The sequence below is a fragment of the Taurulus bubalis genome, assembly GCF_910589615.1.
Source record: "Taurulus bubalis genome assembly, chromosome: 8".
Lineage (NCBI taxonomy): Eukaryota > Metazoa > Chordata > Actinopteri > Perciformes > Cottidae > Taurulus > Taurulus bubalis.
This window is the reverse complement of record NC_136596.1, coordinates 25544445-25560681: the sequence shown is the minus strand read 5'-3', so window position 1 is coordinate 25560681 and position 16237 is coordinate 25544445. Positions and strand designations below refer to the sequence as shown.

The 16237-nt window shown below is 40.8% G+C and overlaps 1 protein-coding gene across 1 annotated transcript; it reads right to left on the bottom strand.

The window, feature by feature from the left end:
* Positions 1-5512: 5512 nt before the first annotated feature.
* On the bottom strand, positions 5513-10754 carry LOC306739836 (SWI/SNF-related matrix-associated actin-dependent regulator of chromatin subfamily B member 1). Its single transcript, XM_079221899.1, has 9 exons — positions 10657-10754; positions 8973-9084; positions 8670-8799; positions 8228-8365; positions 7590-7717; positions 7127-7293; positions 6844-7034; positions 6112-6243; positions 5513-5897 (listed from the first exon to the last, which is right to left on the bottom strand). The coding sequence occupies exons 1-9, from the start codon at positions 10738-10740 to the stop codon at positions 5858-5860; spliced, it is 1122 nt and encodes a 373-aa protein (XP_079078025.1). The 5' UTR covers positions 10741-10754; the 3' UTR covers positions 5513-5857.
* Positions 10755-16237: the final 5483 nt, after the last annotated feature.

Genomic DNA, 16237 nt, shown 5'->3' with positions numbered 1-16237 from the left:
AATTATGAGTGCTTTCAACACATCCATAAGTTTCTGAAGCGCTAAATAAACTTAAGAACAGTGCGCGCGGCATGCAGCGGGTGATAGTCTATGTCTGTGAGACGGGCAATCAGCTGCGCCTGTAGTGATCAATGTCCGCGGCTCGAGAAGCTCTCGTAAATAAATTATTTCTTGTCGGCAAAATCTATATCGCCGCGTACAGGAAGTCATGATAATGTAAAAGATGGTTCCTGGCGATCTGAAAGAACTCTCTCCCTATAAAACTAATATAACTAATATCGCTCCTTCATCAATGAGGAAGGGAGCTGCCTTTTTTGTCCGTGGGAGTGGCCAGTTTATCCAGTGAATTTCAGTAAGCCTGCCCGGGAGCAGGTTTAAATTTTTGGCTGTGTTTCTATGGTGATTAATCTAAGCTTGCTTCGAGAAACCGAGAAAGCCAGACCTACGTTATCTTATCCTGACAATTAGCCCGCTAACTCAGTAAGCCAGGTACGAGAAATAGGGCCTGGACTCTCCTCCGTTGCGTCCCAACGTGCCGACGTTTCCAAAACAAAGTTCCCTCTGGAGCCAAGGTTTTGACTGTTGTTAAAGGAACCCGGTCCTAAATCTAGGCTCAGGCCTGGACTGGGACAAAAATTCGGCCCTGGACTTTTTGGTCCAGACTGACCCACCACAATCCGCGTGCAGATACTGTGCCAACTCGGTCCTTTGATGTACTGTACATATAATCACACAAGCCCTTAATAACACTACTATACTGGAATGGGTCATTGTCTCCTTGTCTCTTATTTGATGTAATTTAATCTGAAAATTTCCATAAATAAGTGTTAAAAAAAAAGAAAAGCAAGGACAATAAACCAGAAACACTGAAACAGAAACACTTATAACTGAAAAAAAACTGATAAAAATGATCGTATGTTTTCAGTTGATTTAATGGTGTTATACTACTTATATTAATAAAGACAACGTGATCATGAGTGTCAGAGTGGAGATGTTTTCTCTGTCGTCTGTTACCGTTTAATAAACTGCATTAAGTATTTTTATACTGTGATGTGTCCTGCTTATACGCGCAGGATCGAATACTACCGGCGTAATGCGTCTTATTTATTTATTTATTATTTACGTCGGTATGTTTTGAAATTCTGATTGTGACTAGTGATGTGTTCTTTCGTGTCGAGGCTTCGATGCGCGTGTCGAGTAATCCAGGTAGATTTTGGTGAAGCACGTATCGAGGCTTGTGTCGATGACGTATGTGGTGACGTCCGAAGCCTCGCGAGCCGGCTGTACCACGTGACCGATTCAGAAAATAGGTTTGTTCGTTAGAGCTGCGCCTCGCCTGGAATCCAGATGAGAGCAGGCGGCCGCAGCAGGAGGTGTTGACAAAAAACTGCAATCAAGTCGGACAATTGTCAGCTGCCTTCAAAGTATACACAGGAAGTCACAGAAAAAACTACTTCCTGTTAGTTCCGAACTTTTGTTTACTTGTAGTTTACAGATCACGTTTGGATTTATTATATGTGTTTATAAATATATATTTATGTAGAAATGAGTGTGTAGCTGCATCCTTTGGTATTTTTATGTCTGCCTGTGAAATACATTACTACTGGTTTAGATATGTGATGAAAATAAGATTTTGTATTATCAACCACACAAGATGTGTTTTTAGATTAAATATGAGACGAATAGTCAATAGTCAAGGGTTAAGTATTACAACTACACATCAAATAAGGATTTTCTACAACACGTGGTGTTTGCTGTCAGATCTAAGAGCCAATCAGCTCTCTGAATATTAATAAGTTAATAATTGATGTATTGGCGTCACAAACATAATTTATTAAATTTAAAGCCTCACACACCAAAGCCATGGTGTCTTATGATCACTCTGCCTGTTTTACATGTATTGTCCACTGGGTGGCGCAGTAGAGCAGATGAAGCTCCATGAAGCTTCGGCCCATGAGCGAACCAATTGGATGGAAAGCTTCAATGCTTCAGGAAGCTTCATCTCGTCATCACTAATTGTGACATTGTAGTGAATGTGACTTCATAATTCACCCTTGTTCTTAGTGTGGTTCTATACACTGTTGTTTCATGCAGTTATTTAAGTAATGTGTTATACACGTAGGTATTACTGTTCCGGGATCGCGGTCCCTTTAATGCCGTGTTCACACCGGACGCGACGCGAATTTGCGGCGCCGCGTCCACCGCGGAACTTTACTCGCGCAAGTAGAAAGAGGGTGTTCACACCAAACGCGAATTCGCGGCGCGACCAAAGGGGCGTGGCTTAGCTCTGTTGCTTGCCTCTGTGAGAGACAAGCGACGAAGCTTTCATTTCCGCTATCGACCATGGAATAAATAACTACTAGTTCTGCTTTATACTTGTTGTGGAAGTCCCAAACATGTCGGAACATGAAACGCCCTCGTATTTGGGTTCATAATGTCACAGGTACCAGGATTGGTACCTGGGAAGCAGATAATATGTTCCTGCAAACAGGACACATTCATTGAGCCAAACAACATGCAATCTTGATGGACGTGACGATGTGGCGCCATTTTTGCGCACGCCGCACACCGGACAATTAAACTGAGCACCCACTCACACACTCATATATTCATCAAAACAGTATTTTCATTCAAACAACCTCATACAATTTTCATTATTCTCACCCACCTGCAAACAGGACACAGAGATTACACAACGACTTTTTCACGTCTGTTCACTGCTTCGGTGCTTTGCAGAATGAGGGAATTCGCGCCGTTGTGGTCGTAAACCAGCTGATTGCCTTAAAGCGTCTGACTGACGTAAAACGTCATAAACCACCACCCTGTCCCCTGCTGGCGACATGGTGGACTGCACTTCAGTACAGAATTCAGCATGTCAGTTCCTCTTTTAAACAGTATCATTTTGAATACACAAAGCTTACTTTAAACCACATATGTAAGCACATTGGTGGGCGTCACAATAACATCATCCGTAACCGCACACAGCTGGGTGAATTTCACCGACTCCTCCAGGAACTGCGTCTCGCGTATCTCCGTAAAACGATACCGATTATGCCACCCACCATGGAAATAACCACCAGTTCTGCTTTATACTTTTTGTGTAAATTCCACATATGTCGGAACATCAAACTCCATGGTGTCTGGGTTCATAATATTATCCGTAATCCCACAACAGCGTCTCAATGAAGCCGCTGTCAGCGCCTCAATGAAGCCGCTGTCAGCGCTGGTTCAGGCGGAGCAGCAGCAGTTTCATTCAGAAACGGGGAGACGGTGGTGGTGACGGGCGGAGCTTCTCAACGCTGATTCTCAACGCTGATTGGCTGCCGCAACTTTGCGTCACGCGATCCCGAGTTGGGATAATTCAACTCACGCGAATTCGCGCCGCGTCCTTCGCTTTGTTCGCCCCAGGTCAAACGTTCTGTTCGCGCCGCCTTCAACGCGTCTATCTCGCCATACATTCGCGAATTCGCGCCGCAGCGCGTCTGTGGATTGACTTTACATGTAAACTGGTCGCGCCGCAAATTCGCGTCGCGTCCGGTGTGAACACGGCCTATGAGTTCAGCTGTGGTTGATGACTTGAGCCCCGATGCTTGTTAGGTTAGAGGGCAGCGCCATCTTGTGATATTTTTTCGAGATGGAAAATAAACGAGACACGACTTGTGTTCTCAACTGAAGGAATTGCCTCTTCCTTTTAAATGCAAGTTCCTTAACATCATTATAAAATAACCCACAAGATAAATATAGTTTCTCTTCATTACGTGTTGTAAACAAGTGTTTCCACCTCCACCAGAACCACTTCCGGTTCGATGGAGGAAACGACAATTTAGAGACTTGGGATGTACCCTTAGGCTGCGGTCGAATAGTCCTTTTTGGTTAGGAAACTTCCTAACTGAGTGAAATGACTCGGAAGTACCTAAGTGGCCGCCATGATAAGTGCCGGTCGCATTCTCTAAACGCAAAGGAAAGGAGCTTCAATGCTTCCTAACTTAGCTCCTTTAGCATAGGAACCACTGAACCTGCCTTTACGAAAGGAAATGAGATAATGCCGACCCACAGTTCCTTGCGGCGGCAACATTTAAATTGACGTATCATTCGGCCGTTCACAAGAACAAACGATCATGACCGAGAAACGCAGATCATGTAAATAACCGTTGCTATAACTTGGAAATACTTTCAATAATCTGTTAAACCTGATGGCAAACTATGAACGTTACGTTGCTGAAAACTGCTGTAAAGTGATCAAATTGCTGTATTGATATTCTCTCTCTCGCCCTCATTCTTTTATTGTATTTGACTGCAGTTACAGAAGCTTTATTGAAAGAGTTCAACTGGACGAGCTCTTGAGTCTGAGTCATGTTTGTGATTATCATCTTTTTAGTCAACTATTTTGTCACATTACAATAAAACACTATCAAGTCAACACGAGTTGTGTGGTGTTTCATAAACTGTTGTCTGCATATTTTCATGATCAGATTATAACATGCATATAAACCAAAAAAGGGATATGAGACACATCGTTAGTGTGATGTATTCAGCATGTTTGAAACTGAACAAAGAGACAGTTTAGTAGCTTTGTACTCCGTGAAAAATACATTGGTTTCACTTTCATATTCCTTCGTTCATTTCTATTCCAACCTCGTTAATAAAGTAAAGCTATGAACAGGGTTGTATATATCGTCTGAATGACACTAAGAAGACAGACGAAGTATTTAAGATGCGCTTTATTGTGGTCCGAGATGGACTACAGCATTGTAGTTTCAAATCTGCAGACAGACCGACGTCACATAAGCCTGCTGTCGCGTCATAACTACGTCGCTTAGTGAAAGTGGAGTCGGATTTGGCAAACACCGCGGTTGTCTTTCCCCAACTCATCAATAAGCAAGCTAACGTCTCCTAGCTTTCCTGACCCAGGGTCGCTACAATATTTACTACTAGCTGATAAAGCTTTTGTTGTTAGAAAGATGAGTAGCTCACGTCCAACAGTCTGTAAAAGCCTCCATGGTCGTTTATCCAGTCATCAAAGTGAATGATGATAGAAAACATCACATTGATATTTGTGAGATTGCAGGTAGTTATTAAACAATTTGTAATTGAGAGAGCGTCCGCTGCGGTCGTGAAGGCTGCGGCAGAGAGGGCAAGATCACGCGAGTTTCCGCCCGCCCCGCCCGCCCCGGCCACGACTCCTCAGCCGCAGCACTACACGGGGGGCCGAGTAACCGGAAGAGGTGTCAGATCTGCCCACCGAAGAACGACACACCGTGTGCAGCGGGTGTAACGAGTACATCTGCAAGGGCTGCACAGACAAATAAAAAAGAACGACCACACATCCAGCTGGATGTGTGCGTCTGTGCAGCTGGATGCATGTGTGTGTCTGTGTGTCATGTTGGCTAAGCATGTTAGCACACATTTTCAAACATCAATAAATGTTTATTTTATCTTCAAATGATTAAAATTATGCACAATAAAAAGACGACTAATCAATCTTTTTTAATATTTTTTTATTTTGTAAGAATTATTCAAATGTACAAAAAGACGACAAATACAACATAACAATATATATTATCTGAGACTGGCTGTGTGGTCGTTCTTTTCCTTCCGGTCAGGTAAAGTCAGTGGTCAACGTGAGCGAGCAGCTCCTCCACGCCGAGAGGGGGGGGGGGATACTAAGGATTTTCTACAGAACATAATATTAACATTAATAATAATAAAGAAAAAATAACACGGTGAATGGCGGATTGAGAACCCAGTCAAGCGGAGTAAAAAGAAGATCCGGCGCGCGATGGAGGGACATCTTTGTGACGGCGCTCGTACCTCGATCCAGGCGAGCAGCGTCCTGTAGGGGGCACCGGCGCTGCTTCTACCATGCGGGAGCGGTGTTCGCCAGCCGCCTCATCCGCCTGTAGGAGAGAGCGGGAACAGAAACCGTATTCATGTGACGAGAGCTTATAACTGCTTAATAATCTTTATTAATCTATTGGTAAATATTTAAAAAGGTTTAAGGCTGTTTATGTTTATTTCATTAACTTTCATTTAACCAGATTTTTGTTTTTTAAGTCACGAGATGGAAGCTCTTATTTTGAAGAGCAGACAGGAAGTAAGCGTTTGACTCACCTGGTGTTTCTGTCCTGATCCCTGATCTTCTTCTCCATCTCCGCGTCCGTCAGCGTCTCCAGCAAGGGGCACCACTGGTCAGCATCGCCCGTGTTTCTGATTGCGATCTCCACCGTAGGCAGCGGATTTTCACTGCAAGACACGATCACCATCATCATCATCCAGCTGAGACTCAGATCGGATAAAACTTCTTTTTTTTTTCCTGAAGTATTTTAACTTCAGGGGGAAAAAGGTTGAAGGCGACTTTGGAAGAAAAGGTCACCAACAATGACGACAGAGGCAACATTTCTACAGTTTGTCAGTCAAACCATGAAACATTAAATCCACTTGGTTGGCGAGCAAATTAAACGCAGTCACTTTATGAAACCAAATGCTCTGTTCAATGACACTGGAGTTATTTTAACGAGTAAAAAGAAACCGTCAATGCATCTATTATTCACCTCTTCCTCCACAACTCTTTAAATGGCACCTGACTGGAGGATCAGCGTCCCCAGCTGTTCTGATCTCAGTACTGACGTTCAGAGAGGACTATAGATCGCAGATCTTATGGATGTTTGGTCGAAACTTTAGCTAAATTTGTAAAGTTACTGTTTTTGTTCTCTGAACTCGTTAATAAAACAGTCAGAACTTTTAGCTTCCAACTCTACAACTGGAAAAACACACCAAAAGGCAGCCGGGTTTCATCCACACGTTTAATTCTGCTGGGTTTCATCCACATGTTCGATTCCCTACCTGAAGGCGTACGTCCTCTGGTGCCAGCTCAGCTGACCGCGGATGCTGTAGGCGATGGTGGTGACGAACTCTCCGCCGAGGCCGAGTTCGGAGCAGAGCTTCAGGGCAAACTTCTCGGGGGAGTTCTCCCGTTCTGACATGTCCCACTCGAACTGATCCACCAGGGAGATGTTCCCCACGTGGATGTTCAGCTGCAACACAGAGACGAGCAACGTCACTACGAGTACGGACACTTTTTTAAAATATAACAAAAGGATCTTGCGGGCGGGGCGCAGAGCGCGACCTTGATGATGACCCTCTGGTCCGTCTGCTCCTCCAGGATGCCGTCTGTCGGGTAGGACTCGATCTGTTGCCGGATGGCGGAGGCGATTGCCGGCACGAAGGCTAGCGGGTTCAGGTCCAGGTCGTCGCAGAGGATCTCAGCGAACATCTCGGGCGTCATCAGCTTCTCTGGACATTTAAAGTAAAAAAGAAAAGAGGAATGTTTATGTTTTTGGGTCAAAGAGAGAACAAGTGGGGCTAAGAGATGAGTGGCAGGTCTCTTTGATTACATTTCTTTATTATTCTTGTGTGTTTAGAAATCTATTGGACCGTTTACGCAGTCTTCTACGTGAAACAAGCACTTAAAAAAAATAACATGCCTTCAATATCAAATCTTACAACATGAAGAAAAAGGTTTTAATGCTTTGATATTCTTTCTTGCTCAGCTAAACAATTATATTATATTTAGTTATATATTTAGTTACCATTCATGTTCCAGGTGAAGGCATCTCTCAGCTTCTGACCCTCGATCTCCATGTCCAGACGGATCGGAACCAGGACTTCGGACTGAGTGGCGTTCTCGTGGATCACCGCCGGGTCGTGATCGTCAAAGCTGAGCCGGACAAAACACAAACACAGTTTTAATTTTTATATGTGTTTTTTTCCCCCCTAAAAATCTTTAAACCGCGTTAGAAATATGAGTTTTTACCGTTTTTTAATTCTGTCTGATTATCCATAAATAAATCACCAATTGTAGAGTTTTTTCTTTTCTTTTACCAGATCTTAAATCAGTATAAATCAGCTCTAATTTACGTTAAATATCTGCAATATTATAATAATTCCTATTCAATCACTGATATATACGATCAAGCTTCAACACAAAGAAGTCAAACAAGTAAGAAAAGATAGTTAAAAAACACAATTATTCGGAGTGATGCACGTTAAGTTTTTCTTATTCTGTCAAAAACGCCCATTGAGGTGAAAAATCTCACGACGCAATTCTTTAAAATCACAGTTTTGCTGCACGGTAAAGTGAAAACGACGACCCGGGACTAAACCGTCGGTGATAACGGGAACAGTGCGTGGACAAGCACGGTGGTCGGTGCAGCTTCCTGTTGCTCACCACAGCGGGAAAGTTCTCTTCTTGTCGCGTCCCAGTCGGCTGCGGTTGATGGTGGTGGAGCAGGGAACCGCGTCCAGGTGGTGGGAGCTGTTGGGCAGCGTGGGAACCCACTGACTGTTCCTCTTTCCCTTCTGCTCCCTGGGGACAGAACAAGACCATTGGGTTTATATACAGTGTGTGGATGGATGGATGGATGGATGGATAGATAGATGTGAGAATCATACAGAATGAGATGAAAAGGGGTTATGTAGTTATTACACTCCAAATGTTCCTACTCTTAACTCATTTTAGATGTGAGGTATCAAATATTAATCTGGATAATAAACGTCAAGCAGAGAGCATCACAACCTCATAAACTGGCACTTTAAAAAAAAAAAGTCTATTCCTCTCGTGCAGAAATCTGTAATATTCAACTCTGCGTTTCTCCGTGTGATGGAGGTACCTGAGGTAGGCGGGGGGCTCCGTGCTGATGGAGATGGCTTTGTACTTCTCATCGTTTCCCTCAAGGATCTCCTCGACCTCCGAAGCTTTCAGCAGAGTCACGCTGGTGGCCAGTTGGGTGTAGCCGTGATCTGGAGGACGAGAGAGGGATCAACGCAGAGGAAAAGTAACCGACATGGTGGGAATGTGCCGACTGACCTCACATTGAGTGCCCTCGTCACAAACTTTCTCCACAATAACAAACCTCAAAAACTAAATGAATGCATTTAACCGTCAGTGACGTACTCTTTTGAACTCTACTGACCGTGTGAGGACTCCACTATTTTCTTCCGTTCTTCTACTGAAGCCAGTTTTCTCCATAACGATGGGTATCTTTTATACAGCGAGCCTCTGAACATGCGCAGGTAGTTTCCCACCTGAACACAAACAAACACATACAAAATAAGATTCATGAAGGCAGAGAAATGGTCAAAACGAAAATGGTCTTCTTTTCTGGTTCCAATTTCACAAATGTGTTATTTTATTCTACGCATACGATATACACCTAAAAACCTTTTTGGGGGTTTGGATTGTTTGTCGGACAATAAAAAAGCAATTCAAATTTATCAATTTGGGCAACTGGGGCATTTTCATGAACCAAAGAAATAAGAAAATAATTTACAGATTAATCACCAACTATAATAAATATGAGCTGCAGCTCTAAATAGAATGTTTTAGATTATGTTCTACATTTATAACTTCAGTTAGAAAAGTCAACATTTGTATCAAACTCTATTTAAAAAACAGCCAATAAACATGACGCACATGCATTTAGAGAAGGTCACAAAATAAAAGGTGATGTTAGTCTGTGTAATTACTTGTACAGTACTACAGTTTTTAACGCTAGATATACCATCAGTTTACTGTACACGCTAATATACAAGTTATAATTAGTATCAGGAGAGCCAGTCACATGACAATTCTAGAAGATAATGAATAAATTATCATAAATATATTTTAAGAATTATGAATAAACAGACTTTTCTGGAGGTTTATTTATCTAAACGCCGTTAGCTAGCTAGCTTAGCATAGCTGTTAGCTCGCTCAGCAGAACTCTGAACTGTTTTCTGATCACAATTATATTCCAATAAATCGGCAACGTCGTTTGGTCTTCCCATCCATCCATCCATCCATTTTCAACCGCTTATCCGGGGTCGGGTCGCGGTGGCAGCAGGTTCAACAGGCCGACCCAGGCTTCTCTCTCACCCGCAACATTTTTCAGCTCATTCTGGGGGATCCCGAGGCGTTCCAAGGCCAGCCGGGAGATATAATCCCTCCAGCGTGTCCTCGGTCTTCCCCGGGGTCTCCTACCAGTTGGACGTGCCTGGAAAACCTCTAATGGGAGGCGTCCAGGAGGCATCTTGACTAGATGCCCGAACCACCTCAGCTGACTCCTTTTGACACGAAGGAGCAGCGGCTCGACTCCAAGCTCCCTCCTGATGTCCGAGCTCCTACCCTATCTCTAAGGCTGAGCCCGGCCACCATACGGAGGAAGCTCATTTCGGCCGCTTGTATCCGAGACCTCGTTCTTTCGGTCACGACCCAGAGTTCGTGGCCATAGGTGAGGGTTGGAACGTAGACCGACCAGTAAATGGAGAGCTTTGCCTTCCGGCTCAGCTCCCTCTTCACCAAGACGGACCGGTACAGCGCCTGTTTTACAGCTGCAGCCGCACCGATCCGCCTGTCGATCTCCCGCTCCACCTTACCCTCACTCGTGAACAAGACCCCGAGATACTTGAACTCCTTCGCTTGGGGTAGGCACCGAAGGTTTGGTCTTCCCGACTATTTTAATGTAGATGATCGATAAACCCAATGAGTCTCGCTTGCCCAGCGTTGTTAGCTGCTAGCTAGCTAGCTGCTAGCGGACCGGCTGCTGGTTAAACGACACTTTTCTGCCCAAAATACGTCACTCATTGGCTCAGTTTTTGTTTTAAAAAGTTACGACTGACCTCCGATCCGATCATGTAAAAGTCTCCATCGTCCTCGAGCTGAAACTTCACAGGTTTCTGTCCAAACGTTTTGCTAAGCGCCATGCTGAAAAGAAACAACAAAGCTCTGAGCTATTGCGCAGGCGCGAACAATAAAACGGTTCTGTCCCTGAGTGATGACAAAAACCAGCAAAACTCGTTGCATGATGGGAAACGACTGGCTGTCGCCACATCAGAGCTGATCGGCTCATGGGCTTTAGTCGAATAGTCCTTTTTAGTTAGGAACAACATAAAGGGATATGAGACACATTGTTCGTGAGATAACGCAGCGGTCCCCAACCCCGGTCCGTGGGTCCCTTGGTACCGGGCCGCAGAGAAATAATTTATAAAGAGAAAAGAAAAAAAAGTCGGAACAATGTTTTATTTAAAAAAAAAAACGGATACATCCGTCTGTGGTAGCCTCAAACGTAACATCTTGACACATGTCAAGAGGTTACGTGATACGTTACCCCAAACAGCGGCGGTTTTTAATTAAGTTACAGAGTAAAGTCAGTAAACTGGACATAAACAACAGACGTCGGGGCTCGGTCTTTTTCTAGTCCGGTAAAGTTTGAAAGAGATTCACAGATTCGGACTTCCCGGATCAATAACTCTTTCGCTAAACGGTGTTAAAACATAAACGATACCTCTCTGTAATCGTAGTGATGCAGACAACAAGCTACAACCTTCATTTTACAAAAACGGGTCGTTCTCCGAGCTGTACGGATAACGTTGGTCTCTATGTGCAGCCGGCTGTGAGACGAGTGCGCACAGGGGCGCAGGGACCGTCTGCAAAGTGCAATGCAGAAAATACATACAACAAAAATATTCAATGACTTCACGATTATGAATTGTAGCATTGCCAAAATCATGTCCTACATAATTGCCCCCCGTCCCCTGTTGTACTATAGTTGTTATTTTGAAGAAATATAATTTCTATGATTTTCTGTTAACATTTATTAATATTGAACTAATATTAATATGATATAGCGTCCAGAGGTGTCAAGTAACGAAGTACAAATACTTCGTTATCTTACTTAGGTAGAAATTTTGGGTATCTATACTTTACTGGAGTATTTATTTTTCAGACGACTTTTTACTTCTACTCCTTACATTTTCACGCAAATATCTGTACTTTCTACTCCCTACATTTTAAAAATAGCCTCGTTACTATTTCATTTTGGTTTGTTTTCACTCCGGCTTGTCATCGTTCAAAAACACACACAAAACCTCTCCGCCTCGTTGCCCACAGATACGTGCGCGCGCACACAGGTGAGCGCTGAGCACACACACCAGCGGACAGAGAGCGTCGAAAAATATGTCGCGTGAAAAGCAGACCGCTATATCTGCGTTTTAAACGATCCCAGGGTGAAGATGCAACAGCAGCGCTCCTGTGAGGAGCAACCGGAGTTCTCAACTAGTTATCATGTCTTCCGCTCCATGAAACGCATGTTAATGCTCAGTACACATATGGTACTTTAATGTATTTGCATTGTAATTCAATGTGATCATTTTAAATGGGCATATATGCAGCTGAAACGGGTAGCCTAGTGCATTACACATTTTTCAACATAACATTTTAAAACATTATAGTCATTATGGCCTTTATAAAAATGATTGTTTTGGGGGGAGGTGGGGTAGTGCACTATAGGCCCCTGAGACGTGGCTTAAGAGTTTGTCCTTAATGGAAGAAAAAAAACATTCCCCTTACATTACTTTTACTTGTATACTTTTAAGTAGTTTTGAAACCAGTACTTTTACACTTTTACTTAAGTAAAAAGCTTGAGTTGATACTTCAACTTTTACAGAAGTATTTTTAAACCCTAGTATCTATACTTCTACTTGAGTAATGAATGTGAATACTTTTGACACCTCTGATGCGTCACAGTGATACAGTTTAAAAAGACAAAAATCATGTCCTAGATCAGTGGGCTCCCCCTTGATGTACTACAGTTGTCTTTTTGAAGAAATATAATTTCTATGAATTTTTATTAATATTTAATTGCAATTAATATTCAATACGGTCACATTAATAAGGTTTAAAAAGACAAAAATCATGTCCTAGATCAGTGGGCTCCCCCTTGTTGTACTACAGTTGTCCTTTTGAAGAAATATAATTTCTATGATTTTTTATTAATATTTATTAATATTTAATTAATATGAATATGATACAGCGTCACAGTAATACAGTTTAAAAAGACAAAAATTGTTGTTCTTTTGAAGAAATATCATATATTTCTATGATTTTTTAATAATATTTATTAATATTTAATTGCAATTAATATGCAATAGCGTCACAGTAATACAGTTTAAAAAGACAAAAATCATATCATACATTAATAATTAAAAAATATTATTAAAAAATCATAGAAATGATATTTCGTCAAAAGAACAACTGTAGTGCAACAAGGGGGAGCCCAATAATGTATGACATGATTTTTGTCTTTTTAAACTGTATCACTGTGACGCTATTGCATATTAATTGCAATTAAATATTAATAAATATTATTAAAAATTCATAGAAATGATATTTCTTCAAAAGAACAACTGTAGTGTAACAAAGGGGAGCCCAGTGATGTATGACATGATTGTTGTCTTTTTAAACTGTATTACTGTGACGCTATAGCATATTAATATTAATTAAATATGAAAAATAATTCATAAAAAATCAAAGAAATCATATTTCTTCCAAAGGACAACTGTAGTACAACAAGGGGGAGCCCAATGATGTAGGAAATTATGTTTGTCTTTTTAAACTGTATTACTGTGACCCTATTGAATATTAATATTCATTAAATATTAATAGAAATTCATAGAAATCATATTTCTTCAAAATAACAACTGTAATACACTTAGGGGAAGCCCATTGGTGTATGGAATTATTTTGGTAATGCTACAATTCATAATAGTGAAGTCAGCGATTATTTTTGTAGTATGTATTTTCTGCATTGCACTTTGCAGACGGTCCCTACGAATGTCACAGTAATACAGTTTAAAAAGACAACAATCATGTCCTACATCATTGGGCTCCCCTTGATGTACTACAGTTGTCTTTTTGAAGAAATATCATTTCTATGAATTTTTATTAATATTTAATTGCAATTAATATTCAATAGAACAGAAGCTGTGTTTCAACCTGCGGCACAGTGAATTCCAAAGTTTGAGGCCAGATGAACTCATCATAGGCAAGGCAAGTTTCTTATTCAAATTGTTGTTGTAACAGATCATTTATCTCCAATGAACCCATCTGTTGATGCATCAAACCTGAAAACATATGCTAAAATGTCACGAGTTGGATTGCTAAATGGATATTCAAGTAGATTGTCAGACAGAGCAGATGGTCTGGAGTGTAATGGCAGATAAACCCATCAAAGTGTTGCATGAAGTAAACATGACTTAACTTTAACCTTAATTTAACTTACCTTCTATTTTTGGATATAAATCTTCCTGACAATTTTTCCAAGAGGTAATTGAATGTTAGATTAGAGCCATCTTCAATTCTATGGATACTGCTGGCCGACTATACCTCATGAATCACTATACCATGGGTATAATTTTGTACGGCACGAGAGAGCAAAGGGCCAGGCAAGGGTTAAAAAAAGTGAGTATATATTTATTATACTTTCATCATTTCAATATTATAGTCTGTAGAGGTGTCAGCAGGCTTCAGATTCTTCCTTCTAGTCATTCATTCTAATGTTATTATAATATTTAACATCATGTTTAACATCAAATGCACATCATCAATATAGCTGTTGTAGGAAAACAAGGTATGAGCCCATTGTTGTTGTAAATTATTTGTCATTTTAGACTTTATTACTGTGATGCTATTGGATATTGTTTGCAAAAATTCATAGAAATAATATTTTTTCAAAGTAACAACTGTAGTACACCAAGGGGGAGCCCACTGATCTAGGACACGATTTTTGTCTTTTTAAACCTTATTAATGTGACCGTATTGAATATTAATTGCAATTAAATATTAATAAAAATTCATAGAAATTATATTTCTTCAAAAAGACAACTGTAGTACATCAAGGGGGAGCCCAATGATGTAGGACATGCTTGTTGTCTTTTAAGACTGTATTACTGTGACACTATAGCATATTAATATGAATTAAATATTTAAAAGAATTCATAGAAAATCATAGAAATGATATTTCTTCAAAAGGACAACTGTAGTACATCAAGGGGGAGCCCAATGATGTAGGACATGCTTTTTGTCTTTTTAAACTGTATTACTGTGACGCTATAGCATATTAATATTAATTAAATATTTAAAGAAAATCATAAAAAATTCATAGAAATGCTATTTCTTCAAAAGGACAACTGTAGTACAACAAGGGGGAGCCCACTGATCTAGGACATGATTTTTGTCTTTTTAAACCTTATTAATGTGACCGTATTGAATATTAATTGCAATTAAATATTAATAAAAATTCATAGAAATTATATTTCTTCAAAAAGACAACTGTAGTACATCAAGGGGGAGCCCAATGATGTAGGACATGATTGTTGTCTTTTTAAACTGTATTACTGTGACACTATAGCATATTAATATGAATTAAATATTTTAAAAAATTCATAGAAAATCATAGAAATTATATTTCTTCAAAAAGACAACTGTAGTACAACAAGGGGGAGCCCATTGCTGTATGACATTATTTTGGCAATGCTACAATTCATAATAGTGAAGTCATTGAATATTTTTGTAGTATGTATTTTCTGCATTGCACTTTGCAGACGGTCCCTGCGCCCCTGCCCGCACTCGTCTCACAGCCGGCTGCACATTGAGACCAATGTTATCCGTACAGCTCGGAGAACGACCCGTTTTCATAAAATGAAGGTTGTAGCTTGTTGTCTGTATCACTATGATTACAGAGAGTTATCGTTTGTGTTTTAACACCGTTTAGCGAAAGAGTTCTTGATCCGGGAAGTCCGAATCTGTGAATCTCTTTCCAACTTTACCGGACTTTCAGCATGTTTGAAACTGAACAAAGAGAGTTTAGTAGCTTTGTACTATGAAAAATAACTTTGTTTCACTTTCATTCTCCTTCGTTCTTTTCTATTCTAACCTCGTTAATAACCATGAACCGGCTTGTTTATATTGTTAATAAAGTAATACTATGAACCGGGTTGTTTGTCATTTGCATGACGCAACACTATAAGAATACACGGATGAAGTATTTAAGATGCGCTTTATTGGAGTCCGAGATGCTGCAGACAGACTGACGTCAGTGAGTCGGATTTGCTAAACACGGTTGTCTTTTCCTACCTCCTCATGAATTTTCCTTCCCATCTTTCCTTAACCCCGTGACGTTTCCACAGAGGTCAAGGAAAAATGCTAGGTTAGACGTTAGGAGGTAATTTTATGACCCAATCGACTGCAGCCTTAGATTTGACAGCAAACGAAAGAAAAGTTCTTATTTTATGTGTAGTTGTAATACTTAATGCTCGATTGTTGACTATTAGTCTCAGGTTTAATTTATAAACACACATCAAAACTAATGTATTTCACAGGCAGACATACAAAGAACAAAGGATGCAACTACACACACATTTC